Source organism: Lepus europaeus, chromosome 10 (genome assembly GCF_033115175.1).
Source record: "Lepus europaeus isolate LE1 chromosome 10, mLepTim1.pri, whole genome shotgun sequence".
Lineage (NCBI taxonomy): Eukaryota > Metazoa > Chordata > Mammalia > Lagomorpha > Leporidae > Lepus > Lepus europaeus.
The window spans coordinates 19,430,969-19,445,071 of NC_084836.1; the positions used below are offsets into that span (position 1 = coordinate 19,430,969).

At 41.4% G+C, this 14,103-nt stretch overlaps 1 protein-coding gene across 1 annotated transcript in view; it reads right to left on the minus strand.

Moving 5' to 3' along the window:
- UTP20 (UTP20 small subunit processome component) overlaps window positions 1-14,103 on the minus strand; it is a 109,674-nt gene that overhangs the window by 56,802 nt on the left and 38,769 nt on the right. The window contains exons 22-25 of the mRNA XM_062203055.1: window positions 13,151-13,336; window positions 9,979-10,069; window positions 8,169-8,254; window positions 7,543-7,668 (exon numbers count right to left, since the gene is read on the minus strand). Coding sequence (XP_062059039.1) covers window positions 7,543-7,668; window positions 8,169-8,254; window positions 9,979-10,069; window positions 13,151-13,336 — 489 coding nt within the window. The remainder of the gene's footprint in view (window positions 1-7,542; window positions 7,669-8,168; window positions 8,255-9,978; window positions 10,070-13,150; window positions 13,337-14,103) is intronic.

Below are 14,103 nucleotides of genomic sequence, written 5' to 3' on the forward strand. Positions count from 1 at the left end.
TGTTGTTGTTGTTGTTGTTCTAGTACTATTGGTTGAACTCAGTAATTAACACACAATTATTCTTAGGTGTTTAAATTTTAACTGAAAAGTGATCCCTGTTAAATCTAAGAGTGGAAAAAGAGAGGGAGGAGATGAACAATTTGGAACATGCTCAATCGGTCTGGCCGCAAATGGTGGAGTTAGAAATGTGCCAGGGGATTCCAACACAATTCCATCAAGATGGCATGTACCAATTCCATCGCACTAGTCCAAGTGATCAATTTCAGCTCACAATTGATAGCTCTGATAGGTCTAAGAGTCAAAGAGATCACACAAACAAGACAAGTATCTGCTAATACTAACTGATAGAATCAAAAAGGGAGAGAAAGATCCAACATGGGAAGTGGGATACACAGCAGACTCATAGGATGGCAGATGTCCTAAACAACACTCTGGCCTCAGAATCAGCCCTCAAGGCATTCAGATCTGGCTGAACAGCCCATGAGAGTATAGCAGGCATGGAAAGCCAAGATATCATGGAAAAAAAAAAAAAAAAAGACCTAAATGAATGATCTCTGTGAGTGAGATCCCAGTGGAAAGAACGGGGCCGTCAAAGAAGGAGGTACCCTTCTCCGAAGGGGGGAGAGAACCTCCACTTTGAGTATGACCCTATCGGAATAAGATCAAAGTCAGCGAACTCTAAAGGCTTCCATAGCCCTGGCAACTCATGACTAGAGCCTAGGGAGATTACTGACGCCATGAACAGGAGTGTCAAATTGTTAAGTCAGCAACAGGAGTCACTGTGTACTTACACCCCATGTGGGATCTGTCCCTAATGTGTCGTCTAAAGCCAAGTGATGTTATGACTGGTACTGAAACAGTATTTTTATACTTTGCGTTTCTGTGAGGGCGCAGACTGATGAGGTCTTTGCTAATTATATACTGAATTGATCTACTGTATATAAAGAGAATTGGAAATGAAAAAAAAAAAAAACAACCTGGTGTTAAAATGGAAATGGCATAGAAAATTAATTAATTTGAAAAAAAATTATGTAGGATCTCTGTCTTTAATGTGCTGTACATTGCTATTTAATGCTATAATTAGTAATCCAATGGTAGTTTTTTCACTCGATGTTGCTTTATGGGCAAAATGTTGAAATCTTTACCTAATATACACTAAACTGATCTTCTGTATACAAAGAGAATTGAAAATGAATCTTTACATGAATGGAAGGGGAAAGGGAGTGGGAAAGGGGAGGGTTGCGGGCGGGAGGGAAGTTATGGGAGGGGGGAAGCCATTGTAACCCATAAGCTATATTTTGGAAATTTATATTCATTAAATAAAAGTTTAATAAAAAAAAAATTAGAAATAACCTAAACAGAATTTACTTTCTTAACATGATAAAACTTATTTCTTGGGGCTAGTGCCGTGGCATAGCAGGTTAAGAGACTGCCTGCCCACCACACCAGCATCTCATATGAGCACCAATTCAAGCCTTGGCTGTCCCACTTCTGATCCAATCCAACTCCCTACTAACGTGCCTGGAAAGGCAGAAGAAGATGGTCCAAGTGTGTGGGCCCTTGCCACCCACGTGGGAGACCCGGATAAAGCACCTGGTCCCCCAGCAGCTAGAAGATCTCTCCCTCTCACTCTTCCTCTCTCTTGTAATCCCCCTCTTCTCAAATAAATAAATGAATATTAAGAAAAAAAGAAAGAAAACACTGAAAATTCAGACATTATTTTTCATCCTTTTTTGGTATCAATTTTTAATACTATTAAAAATTACCTGGGTCCCTAAAGAACTTTTATGCACATGAATATTACTACTGATAGTTACTATATTAGAAATTAAAACTGAGGAATTAAAATAATTAGTTTACTAATACACTGAAAAATACCAGTAAACTTACTATAAATAAAATATTCGATGAAAAATAATTATATTTGATAAATCTTGCCACCTCCACTAGTGAGACTGAGAATACTATTTAATTTTTTGTCTAGCTTAACAGAAAACAGTTGGATTCTTTGATCTGCTTCTGCATTCAACCTGTTGTAAAACACTGTGATTGACAACCATCTAGCCTCACACAGATGGACAGCTGGAGAGGGAAGAAATATTTTTAAAAATTTCAGGTAACTGAAGCTATTGCATTTTGATACTACTCCAAATATCAATTGATAGCTTCTTAAAGGTTAACAGCAACATCATAAATTCTTTTACAGTACAATATGTCTTGTACTTCAAATAGATGTTTTATACATACATGAGTCTATACATTGTGTCATTTACATGGAAAACATTGATTTACTAAGTTATGCAATGTCAAGTGCTGACACATTTCATTATAAACAAAAAGAGAAACATGTTTATTAACATATGCAAGTCTTTTTAAAAACGATTTATTTATTTATTTGAAAGAGTTATAGAGGGAGAGGCAGAGACAGAGAGATCTTCCATACACTGGTTCACTCCCCAAATGGCTGCAATGGCCAGCGCTGGGCCAGGCCAAAGCCAGGAGCTTCATCTCTGTCTCCCACGTGAGTGACAGGGGCCCAAGCACCTGGATCACTTTTTGCTGCTTTTTCTCAGGCCATTAGCAGGGAGCTGGATTGGAATTGGAGCAACTGGGACACAAACTGGTGCCCACGTGTGCCAGCATTACAGGTGGTGGCATTAACTGCCACACCAAAACATCAATCCCCAGAAGTTTTTTTTTTTTTTTAAGATTTTATTTATTCATTTGAGAAGTAGAGCTACAGACAAGAGAGGGAGAAACAGAGAGAGAGAGGTATTCCATCTGCTGGTTCACTCCCCAAATGGCTGCAATGGTTGGAGCTGGGCTGATCCAAATTCAGGAGCCAGGAGCTTCTTTTGGGTCCCCCAGGGCCATCTCCCACTGCTTTCCCAGGCCATAAACAGAAAGCTGGATTGGAAGAGGAGAACTGGTGCCCATATGGAATGCCAGAAACTCAGGTGAAGGCTTGGCCCACTATGCCACAGCACCCCAGAAGTCTTTTAAACATGGTGAACCTGCTAAATTCACAGAAGCAGATAAATTTTCCCAAATCCTAATTTTCAACTGAGTGCTAGAATTTAGGTACCGGAAACAAATGCTATCTGTGATTTTCCTTGAAGTGGTGGGCTTACTGCATTTGTGTTCAAGAAAATTCCTATGAAGTACTCAATTTTGAAAAAAGATCATAGTCCATCAGTGAGTTTTCACACAAAAATGGTATCCTATGAAAAAGTGGCTGGTTTATCTTGTAACTCAAACACTTACACAGCTGTCATTCCCTAAGACAACCTATGTGTGGAAGTATTTTATATATGAGTACTTCCCACTTTGTCATAGAGCACAGTAAAAAGATATATACTCAAAGGTCAAGATTCACCAAGGCTATTAAGTGAATCCTTTTGTTTCTAAACTCCAAATTGGTGGCAATGAAAAGTGACTATTAAAGTTTGGTGCCACTGTCCTGATTCATTCTAAGGTATCGGGAGTTTTTCTTACCGTTGCTTCAACCTTGCCAGTACAAATGTCAACAGAGTAGAAAAAGACAATGTTATGGTAGTATATATTACAAAAAACAATCTAGTGTTCATGCACCTCCTAAAGGTATCTAAGAGACTTCTCACCCAAGAACAAGGAGACTTAACCACTACTGTTGAATCTAGTAGCAAGATGAAGATAATCATTACCACTACCACCAGAGTTAGTTCTTCTATGCCATGTAGGCAACAGGTATATTAACAACAACAAAAAAATGTGGCTTAGTACCACAAAAGAGAACACACATTAATTCAACCAATATAGTAAATATTATTTACTTGCTGAGAGGGGAGATAAACAATGAGACCACGTTGGGTAAATACCCTAAGAAAAAATAAAACGAGGTGAGGGGCTAAAAAGCAAATAGGAGAAGGTGTGATTTTTATAAAGAGAGGTCAAGAAGGCATCTCTAATAATGTGCTAATCTAAAAATAATGCAGCAATACAACATGCTATCATCCTTCACTAAATTAGCAAGGATTAAAACAAATAGCAAAAATAAACTTCCAAGGGTGAAACGATGTGGGAAAATGGGCTAGTAGCAATACAAAGAAGTGAAACTTCTTCAAAGGAATTGGGTATGTATCCTTTTGGAATCTATTTCATGGAAATAGAGATTAGGTCAAAGGTTCATACAGGCAAATGAAACTGTTGAAAGGGAGGAAGACAGTTACAGACAGCATTCTGATAATATTAGCATATAAATTTTTTAAAATATGCTCATCAACTTTCCCATAAGAGCTTATTCCAATAAATTAACCCAATAAAGATTCATATATATTCCACATAGATAATCCCTGAAAACTATAGACAAGCAAAATGCTCAATAAAATAGGCTTCACTATATAACTTAAGGCGTATCTTTATGAAGAATGATCACATTTTGGAGGTAGACATTTTGTGCAGCAGTTAAGACATTTGCTTGGGACACCTGCATCTCATACCACAATGCTTGGATTCAACCCGGCTCCACTACCAATTTAAGCTTCCTGCTAATGCAGGTAAATGGCTCAGGTAGTTGGATACCAACCAACAACCTGGATCAAGTTCCTGACTCCCTGCTTTGGCCTGGCCCAGCCTCAGCCACTGTAGGCATTTGGGGAGTGAAGCAGCAGATGGGAGTTCTCTGTCAATCTACCTATCTCTAATGTTTTTTTCAAATTTATTTATTTATTTGAAAGGCAGTGTTACAGAGAGGCAGAGGCAGAGGGAGAGGCAGAGACAGGGGCAGAGAGAGAGAGGTGGAGAGAGAGAGAGAGAGGTCCTCCACCTGCTGGTTTGCTCACCAGATTGACACAATGGCCACAGCTGGGCTGATGTGAAGCCAGGAGCCAGGAGCTTCCCCTAGGTCTCCCAAGCAGGTACAGGAGCCCAAGGACTTGAGAAATCCTCTACTGGTTTCCCAGGCCACAGCAGAGAGCTGGATTGGAAGTGGAGCAGCTGGGACTCGAACTGGTACCCGTATGGTATGCCGGCACTGCAGGCAGCGGCTTTACCTGCTGTGCCACAGGGCTGGACCCTCTAATTAAATTTTTAAACCATATTTTGAAACTTCTCATGAGCCAAGATGATTCATTTTAAGAAGGTTATAAAACATTTTACACAGTATGATCACAAATCTTTCAAAAAAATTGTTTGTCTATGTATATGCATACATTCAGATAGATCTTGGCAGCCTATAATGAACTATTCTGGATTTCAACTAACCAATGACTTTTTACTTATAGAAATTTAAATTATGGCATTAGTGTTGTTGAAGTTTACTATTTACTATTGCTTTTGACAGATTACAAAATTACCAGTGGTTATTTTTGAGTGTTTGGATAAAGTGATTTCTATGTTCCGTTTTATTTTAACTTTTCATATCCTTTATTCATCCAAATATTTTATGTCAATTATAGCAAACTTCTCAATGCTGGCTATAAATGGAATCAAACAGAACTATTAGATCACAGCTGGCTGAGGTCTAAGAATATATATGATACAGCTCCTGTATTAAGTGAACAAAAGCCCAACAAATCTTCTTTGTTTTTTTTTTTTTTTGACAGGCAGAGTGGACAGTGAGAGAGAGAGACAGAGAGAAAGGTCTTCCTTTGCCGTTGGTTCACCCTCCAATGGCCGCCACGGCCGGCGCACCACGCTGATCCGATGGCAAGAGCCAGGTGCTTACCCTGGTCTCCCGTGGGGTGCAGGGCCCAAGCACTTGGGCCATCCTCCACTGCACTCCCTGGCCACAGCAGAGAGCTGGCCTGGAAGAGGGGCAACCGGGACAGAATCTGGCGCCCCGACCGAGACTAGAACCCGGTGTGCCGGCGCCGCAAGGTGGAGGATTAGCCTATTGAGCCGCAGCGCCAGCCAGCCCAACAAATCTAAGAAACTTGTCTCAGCTTATACAACCATGCAGTGCCAAAGCTGGATGACAAGGAAAGGTATTTTAAATCTAAGTCCTGGCCAGCGCCGTGGCTCACTAGGCTGATCCTCCGCCTGCGGCGCTGGCACCCCAGGTTCTAGTCCCGGTTGGGGTGCTGGATTCTGTCCCGGTTGCTCCTCTTCCAGTCCAGCTCTCTGCTGTGGCCCGGGAAGGCAGTGGGGAATGGCCCAAGTGCTTGGGTCCTGTGCCCGCATGGGAGACCAGGAGGAAGCACCTGGCTCCTGGCTTCGGATTGGCTCAGCACGCCAGCCGTAGCAGCCATTTGGGGGGTGAACCAACGGAAGGAAGACGTTTCTCTCTGTCTCTCTCTCTCACTGTCTAACTCTGCCTGTCAGAAAAAAAATCTAAGTCCTAGGCAGGTGCCGTGGCTCAAGAGGCTAATCCTCTGCCTTGCGGTGCCAGCACACCGGGTTCTAGTCCCGGTCAGGGCGCCAGATTCTGTCCCGGTTGTCCCTCTTCCAGGCCAGCCCTCTGCAGTGGCCCAGGAGTGCAATGGAGGATGGCCCAAGTGCTTGGGCCCTGCACCCCATGGGAGACCAGGAGAAGCACCTGGCTCCTGCCTTCGGATCAGCGCGGTGTGCCGGTCGCAGCGTGCCGGCCGTGGCAGCCATTGGAGGGTGAACCAAGGGCACAAGGAAGACCTTTCTCTCTGTCTCTCTCTCTCTCTCTGTCCACTCTGCCTGTCAAAAAAAAAAAAAAAATCTAACTCCTTCCAATTTCTACCACCCCAGAGCTGATGAGCTCAAAAGATCAAAATTTTATTTTTTTATACCCAGCAAATATGATTTCTGCATTGCTTATGAGTCATTTTTCTGCTTTATCAATAGTAATCATTAGGTAAGTAATCTCATTAAATATTAGACAATATTGAGAAACTGCAATGAATTATTTCTACTGTAACTCAACAGTATAACGTAGGAAATACTTGAATTTAATTTTAACCCTGTTATGAAAAGAATGCCATAGAAAGAGCTTTCTTTGTATTAGGAAAAAAATATTCTAAATAAGTACCTAAAACAGTTTGACTTCCCCCAAAGGTCCAATTTAATAATAATAATTAGGGCCGGCGCCGTGGCTCAACAGGCTAATCCTCCGCCTTGCGGCGCCGGCACACCGGGTTCTAGTCCCGGTCGGGGCACCGATCCTGTCCCGGTTGCCCCTCTTCCAGGCCAGCTCTCTGCTGTGGCCAGGGAGTGCAGTGGAGGATGGCCCAAGTGTTTGGGCCCTGCACCCCATGGGAGACCAGGATAAGCCCCTGGCTCCTGCCATCGGATCAGCGCGGTGCGCCGGCCGCAGCGCGCTACCGCGGCGGCCATTAGAGGGTGAACCAACGGCAAAGGAAGACCTTTCTCTCTGTCTCTCTCTCTCTCACTGTCCACTCTGCCTGTCAAAAAAATAAAAATAAAAATAAAAAAATAAAAAAAAATAAAAAAATAATAATAATAATTAAAAAATCCAAAAAGAATATAAAATAAAAAAATCCATTACAGTGGCTGAAAGAACCAGAATAATACTACACTCACAATTGTGACTGTAACTGACTTCTAAAAGAATCCATTTTTAAACAGTATAAATACCTCATGAGAATAGGAAACAGATCTGCTCGGTGGGCTGTTTTCACTACAGTATTATCTTCTGAAATGCTGAAATGCACTATCTCTTCCTTAAAGCTTCTGTCTTCAAGCAACCTTTGTAAGTTTTCCCTTTAAAAACAGTAAACAGAACAAATTATCAATTCATCAACAGTACCTTCAAAAATGTGATAGTGAATAGTATGCAGAGAGTAATAAGTATGAATAAAATAAAGCAGCATATAGTGTATATTGTGGTTGGTAACAATAAAGGAAAGTCTCCACAAAAACATCTTCTAACATGACAAGTTTTCAGATTTCAAAAGGCAAAATGGATTAGAGGGGATTAGATTGAGTCAATGAGTCAACTGTGTACAGGCATGATACAAAAGCTTTCCAAATGATTATGATTTCCTAAGTAATTACTACCAAGATTTTATGGCATTATATTAGCAAAGAGAAAGAAATGAAATAACCTTCACAATATTAAATTACTATTTTCTGTTTTCCCTCACTACTTAGGGAGAACTTTCCCAGGCCTTCAGGAAAGTATTTTGTAACAGGGTCCATAGTAGAAAGGTGAAAATCAACCAAAGAAATGGCATTTTTTTTTAGTTTCACATGTCACTTACCTGTAAGGGAGGATATGAGGATGTTTATATGTCATTATGCAATCCAGGGTTATTTTTTGTACTGTTTGATCTTGGTGTAGCAATAACTAGGAATGATATTTTATAGAACAAATTAATGAAGTCATATATATGCACACATACTATGGGATATTTTACTTGAGTTAATTTGTTAAATTACATTTCTTAAAAAAATCTACATTTTTAGACAAGGTTTAGAGTTGGTTCTTGACAACAGTTCTACACTTTCTTGGAGGTCAAAGAGATGAAAAGAAGCAAAAAGAAGCAAAACTATGGCCCCTGCATCACACAGCAGGCCCTCAATTTTTTTTGGTGGAGGCCAGTTCTCTACATGAATCTGGATTTACCAAGTCGAAGGGTCAGGGATGGTGATATCTCACATACTATTAAGGAGTGGCAGTCAATAAAAATATGCCAGGAATGGAGACCTGGCTCTGCGGTCTCTCTAAATAGTGACTTCGAAATTTTGTTTCCATAGGCCGGTGCCATGGCTCAATAGGCTAATCCTCCACCTTATGGTGCCGGCACACCGGGTTCTAGTCCTGGTTGGGGTACCGATCCTGTCCCGGTTGCCCCTCTTCCAGACCAGCTCTCTGCTATGGCCAGGGTGTGCAGTGGAGGATGGCCCAAGTGCTTGGGCCCTGCATACCATGGGAGATCAGGATAAGCACCTGGCTCCTGCCTTCAGATCAGCACGGTGCGCCGGCCACCACGCGCCAGCCGCGGCAGCCATTGGAGGGTGAACCAACGGCAAAAAGAAGACCTTTCTCTCTGTCTCTCTCTCTCTCTCTCACTGTCCACTCTGTAAAAAAAAAATTTTTTTTTGTTTCCTATAGATAACACACTTTGGAGCTCTGGCTTTAGAACAATGTCCAACTGAATTATGGGCAGAGCATGAATAAAATCAGTAGCAATGATATATGTTTGATCTAAGACAGTTCAAGTACACAAAGAAAATTTTACTTCTCCAAATAGTTTAAAATGATATCCAATACTTACTCCACTTCTGACATTAAATTTTTTCTGTAATTCAGGGTCATATACTGTGATTGCAAGAGACTATTAGTCCAACTATTTGTTTCCACTCACTTTGCTAGATCCTGAAATCCTAATCCTTCCTAAGGGCTAACTTAACTAGAAGAGAAAGGCAACCAATCATTTTTGGTATACCTCCCAACTCCTTTCTAAAATGCAATTCCCATCACACAATTCATGTTTTTCTATTCTCACTGCTAATACAACCCATCAATGTTTAGTAACCCAAAACAACTTTAAAATAAGTTAAATTAGTGCTATTCTAAAATCATTTCTGAAAAATGTCTATTAATGAAAAAATCTACTTAAAATGTAGACACTAGCCCTATTCAAAAATAATTACTGAAGCCGGCGCCGCGGCTCACTAGGCTAATCCTCTGCCTGTGGCACCGGCACTCCGGGTTCTAGTCCCGGTTAGGGCGCCGGATTCTGTCCCGGTTGCTCCTCTTCCAGTCCAGCTCTCTGCTGTGGCCTGGGAAGGCAGTGGAGGATGGCCCAAGTGCTTGGGCCCTGCACCCGCATGGGCGACCAGGAAGAAGCACCTGGCTCCTGGCTTTGAATCGGCGCAGCACGCTGGCCGTTGCGGCCATTTAGGGGGTGAACCAATGGAAGGAAGATCTTTCTCTCTGTCTGTCTCACTAACTCTGCCTATCAAAAAAAAAAAAAAAAAATTACTGAAAACTCAGTTACTTAATTAAAGAAAATGACAGAAAGAGGTCCACAAATAATTATAGTGTTAAGAATTTATTTTACTTACCTGAAGATATAACTCATACAATTTTGATTCCAGATATAATGCCCGTGGATTTGAAAATTTAGAGAAAACTTGCAGATGAGCAATTAATTGCCTACATAAAAACAAAAGAGAATTACAGAATTAAAGAATGGAAATCGTTTTCTTGAGATAATCTTTACAGTTTACTCTCTCTGATTCCAAAGTGTCTATACTTTCAGTGGTAATCACTGAAAGTTTTAATTATTTGCATTTAGGATATTATTCTACAAAGTTTCCAAATCTTCCAAATTCTTAGAATTTCCAAATCCAGGCTCCTCACTCCCCAGAATTCTATAGGAAGTGCTTAAAATGATTTAAATTAAATGAAAACTCGAAAGAAGGAAATCAAAATGGTATTATATTCCAAAGTTGAACACAGATGGAATTTTTGGAATTATTCCTTATCTAGGTTCTATGGAACTGGTGGACTATATTCCTCCTCCCTTGCATGTAACATAGACTGATGTTAGGCAAATAATCTGAGCTGAGCTAACCACAGCTCTTGCTTACGAAGAAGGAGGAAGAAAAAAAATGATATTCTGGGATCACATTAAAATTGAAGATGTAAATCACATCATCTACTAAAATAGGCTTCTACTGCATTTACTTACCTGCCTTATGCTCTGTGAGACTTTAAAAACACTTGGAGAAAACTGTTTTATAACAATGTATACTTTGCAAGATCTATGAGGACTTTAAAAGAATTCTAGGTGAGTAAACCTAAGATATGAAGGATGTTATTGCCCATTTAAGAACATGAGCAGGAAGTGAAGACAGGTAAAAGGCAAGATGGACGTGAACCTCTGCCATTCTCAGGGCACGACTCTGGGGAAAGTTACTTAACTGTGCCTCAGAGTCTTCGTTCCCTCACTTAGAGAAGCGTAAGACTTCCTGGGTTTTCTGTGAGGATTAAATCAAAGAAAGAGTTGTGGCGCTTCTGCTCCTAAGTGTTCACCAAACCATGCATTTCTCTGCTCTTGAGCAAAATCACTTATCAGAGCACCAGTCTTGACTCCCAGCTGCTCTGTTTCTGATCCAGCTTCCTGCTAATGCAGCTAGGAAAGTAGTGGAAGACAGCCCAAGTGCTTGGGCCCCTATCACCCATGTGCGAGTTCAAGCCTCCTCACTTTGGGCTGCAGTCATTTTATGAGAGTGAACCAGTGGATGAAAGAACTGTCTCTCTCTCTGCCTTTCAAATAAATACTCTTAAAGAAAAAAAAAAAGGAGCAAGCTCAGCACCACCCAACTTTTTGCTTCCTGTTCAAGATGGGATCACTTATCCCCAAAGGGGCTCCTGTGCCCTTGAACCTGCAAAACTCTTTTTCTTTACAAGTACACTATGTTACAGTGATGAAAAACTGATTAATAAACTAAAGAGAAAGCTAGAAATCATGACCTTTTTAGATGTTGTTGAGAAATATCCTATAGTTTTATAAATAAACTTAAAAATTTTCCATTGAAACAGCCATTCTTTTCCTTAACATTAAGTAGTTCCTATGTGCCATTCAACTCCCTAAAGTGTGAGAGTACAAGAGGTAATCTACATACTCTCAGTCAATACTTGCTAAATTAGTGTTTCATGAAGGAATATGAACTTGGGCTATGAAGATATTTAGAAGGCATTAAGAATGTAACTATCAACTTATTCACATTTCCAATGATGATGGCATTTGGTCACAATATTCTAGATTTGGACATGGGAAAGACAAATTAAGATATGGACCTGGCTCTCGAATTTCTGATTCCATGGAAAGTCAAGAAAAAATTAACAATAACCAAGGCAAGGAGTGCCATGATGGAGGAATGAAGGCTGTGATGAAAGTTCGAACCTTTAGTAACATAACTTGTTAAACAACTGGAAGAAAACTTCAGTAAAGAAATGGCACTAAAATTATACCTTGAAGCATGAACAGAATTTCAATTGGCAGCAATGAGGCAAGGGCACAGTGGAAAGGTTCGGGTTGAGAAAGAAAGAGGCGTGACGGGATACAGTTTACTCACTCATTCCACAACTAAGTACTAAAACTAATATTTTGCTAGGGACTCAAGACGAGAAAGAATCTTTCTTTAGGGGAAGCAGCAGAAGAAAGAAACGTTCAATTTTGAGAAGGTCCAGGCAGAGAAGGAATGATAGCCACATGAAAACTGGCCATGATCTCTCCTCCCCTCTGCTGCATACATTATTTCAACTGCTGGAACAACCTTTCCTATCCTAGCTGCCTGGCAACTTTCTTCTTTCAGCATCAGAGGTGTCTTCTTTGGGGGAACTGGGTCTTGGTATGAGAATGAAGTAACAAAATGTTAGGTTATGGCTGTCTGTGTTCCAGTAATGCCTTTAAAAATACTCATCCCATAAAAATATTTCACCAGGCATTGACCTGTGACTCCTGCACCCCAGAGGCCTTTGCAGCCCAGTACTTCGCAAAAGACACTTGAAACAGTTGCTGAATGGATGAATGAATAAATGGCTCACAGGAAATGCTCAACAAATGGGCACATGGGATTGAGACATAAAGTGTTAACACAAATCCAGGGGGTCTTAGACACCTCACTTCAGACAATTTTCAAATAAGCTGAAATAACTTCTGAAACTACAGTCATTTTTTTTTTAGGTTTCTAAAAATTTAGGTAAACGAATAACCAAGGGAATAAGACAGAGTATAACAACAGCAAAAAAAAAAAAAAAAAAAAAAAAAAAAGTAACAAGTAGGAGACAAGCCAAGAGGCAGAGTCAAAGTGCTGAGGCACTCATTTATGAGAGAGAAGATGTTCCATTATGTGTTCCCTTAGCGCCAAACATAAATAATGCCCTGGGGCAATGAAAATGAGCAACAAAGGTCAAACAGGATTCAAATGCTCCAAGGCCCAAGCTCTCATTTACCAAAAAACATTATGATTAGATGACTGCAAAAGTCCTCCCAATTAACATTCTGAAGCTGAACCAAAAAAAAAAAAAAAAAAAAAGCAAGCAACCAAAACACTCAGAAGACAGTTTTCTTTGGGCTATAAAAGAAAGCCCTGGGAAGATGTGGTATTCAGGTAAACAACAATTTGAGCAGTTAATCTTATATAACGCTATTCCGGATTTAGGACCTAAGAGAGCTCTTCCTGTCCTCAGGACTGGATTGTGACCTCCCAGCAACGCTGAACTCACTTTGCTGCTGCCCTTCTCGTCCTTTTCTTCTGTGAGGGCTCATCTCGGGGCAGCACCTCTTCCTCCAACTCTTCCTCATCTACAGGGGCAGGTTCCTCTTCCATTTCTTCTGCGGCTACCCCTTTACTTTTTCTCCGCAAGTCCTGGGTAGGCGCAATCTGCAGATCTGCTGGGTAATACTCATTACTGTGGTAAAGACAGTGACAGGCATAAGATGAGCCGTGCACACTAACCTGAAAGGTCTTAGTTCTGTATGTGAGAGATACTCATGGTTCACAGAATCATACATTTAAGAGACATCAGAAGCACCTCAGTCAAGCTTCCATAACATTACTCTTTTCTTTTTTTGGACAGGCAGAGTTAGACAGTGAGAGAGACAGAGAGAAAGGTCTTCCTTCCGATGGTTCACCCCCCAAGTGGCTGCTACGGCCGGCGCGCTGCGCCGATCCGAAGTCAGGAGCCAGGTGCTTCCTCCTGGTCTCCCATGCGGGTACAGGGCTCAAGCACTTGGGCCATCCTCCACTGCTTTCCCAGGCCACAGCAGAGAGCTGGCCTGGAAGAGGGGCAACCGGGACAGAACCAGCACCCCAACCGGGATTAGAACCCGGAGTGCCAGCGCCTCAGGCAGAGGATTAGCCTGCTGAGTGGCGGTGCCGACCGACAATTACTCTTTTTTAAGGGGCCACACTGTGATGTAGTGGGCTAAGCCTATGCTGCGTCACCAGCATCCTATATGGGCACTGGTTCATGTTCCAGCTGCTCCTCTTCTGATCCAGCTCTCTGCTATCACCTGGGAAAGAAGTGGAAGAAGGCCCAAGTCCTTGAGTCCCTGCACCCGCGCTGGAGACCTGGAAGAAGCTATTGGCTCCTGGCTTTGGAACGACTCAGCTCTAGCTGTTGTGGCCATTTGAGGAGTGAACCAATGGATGGAAGACCTTCCTCTCTGTCTCTCC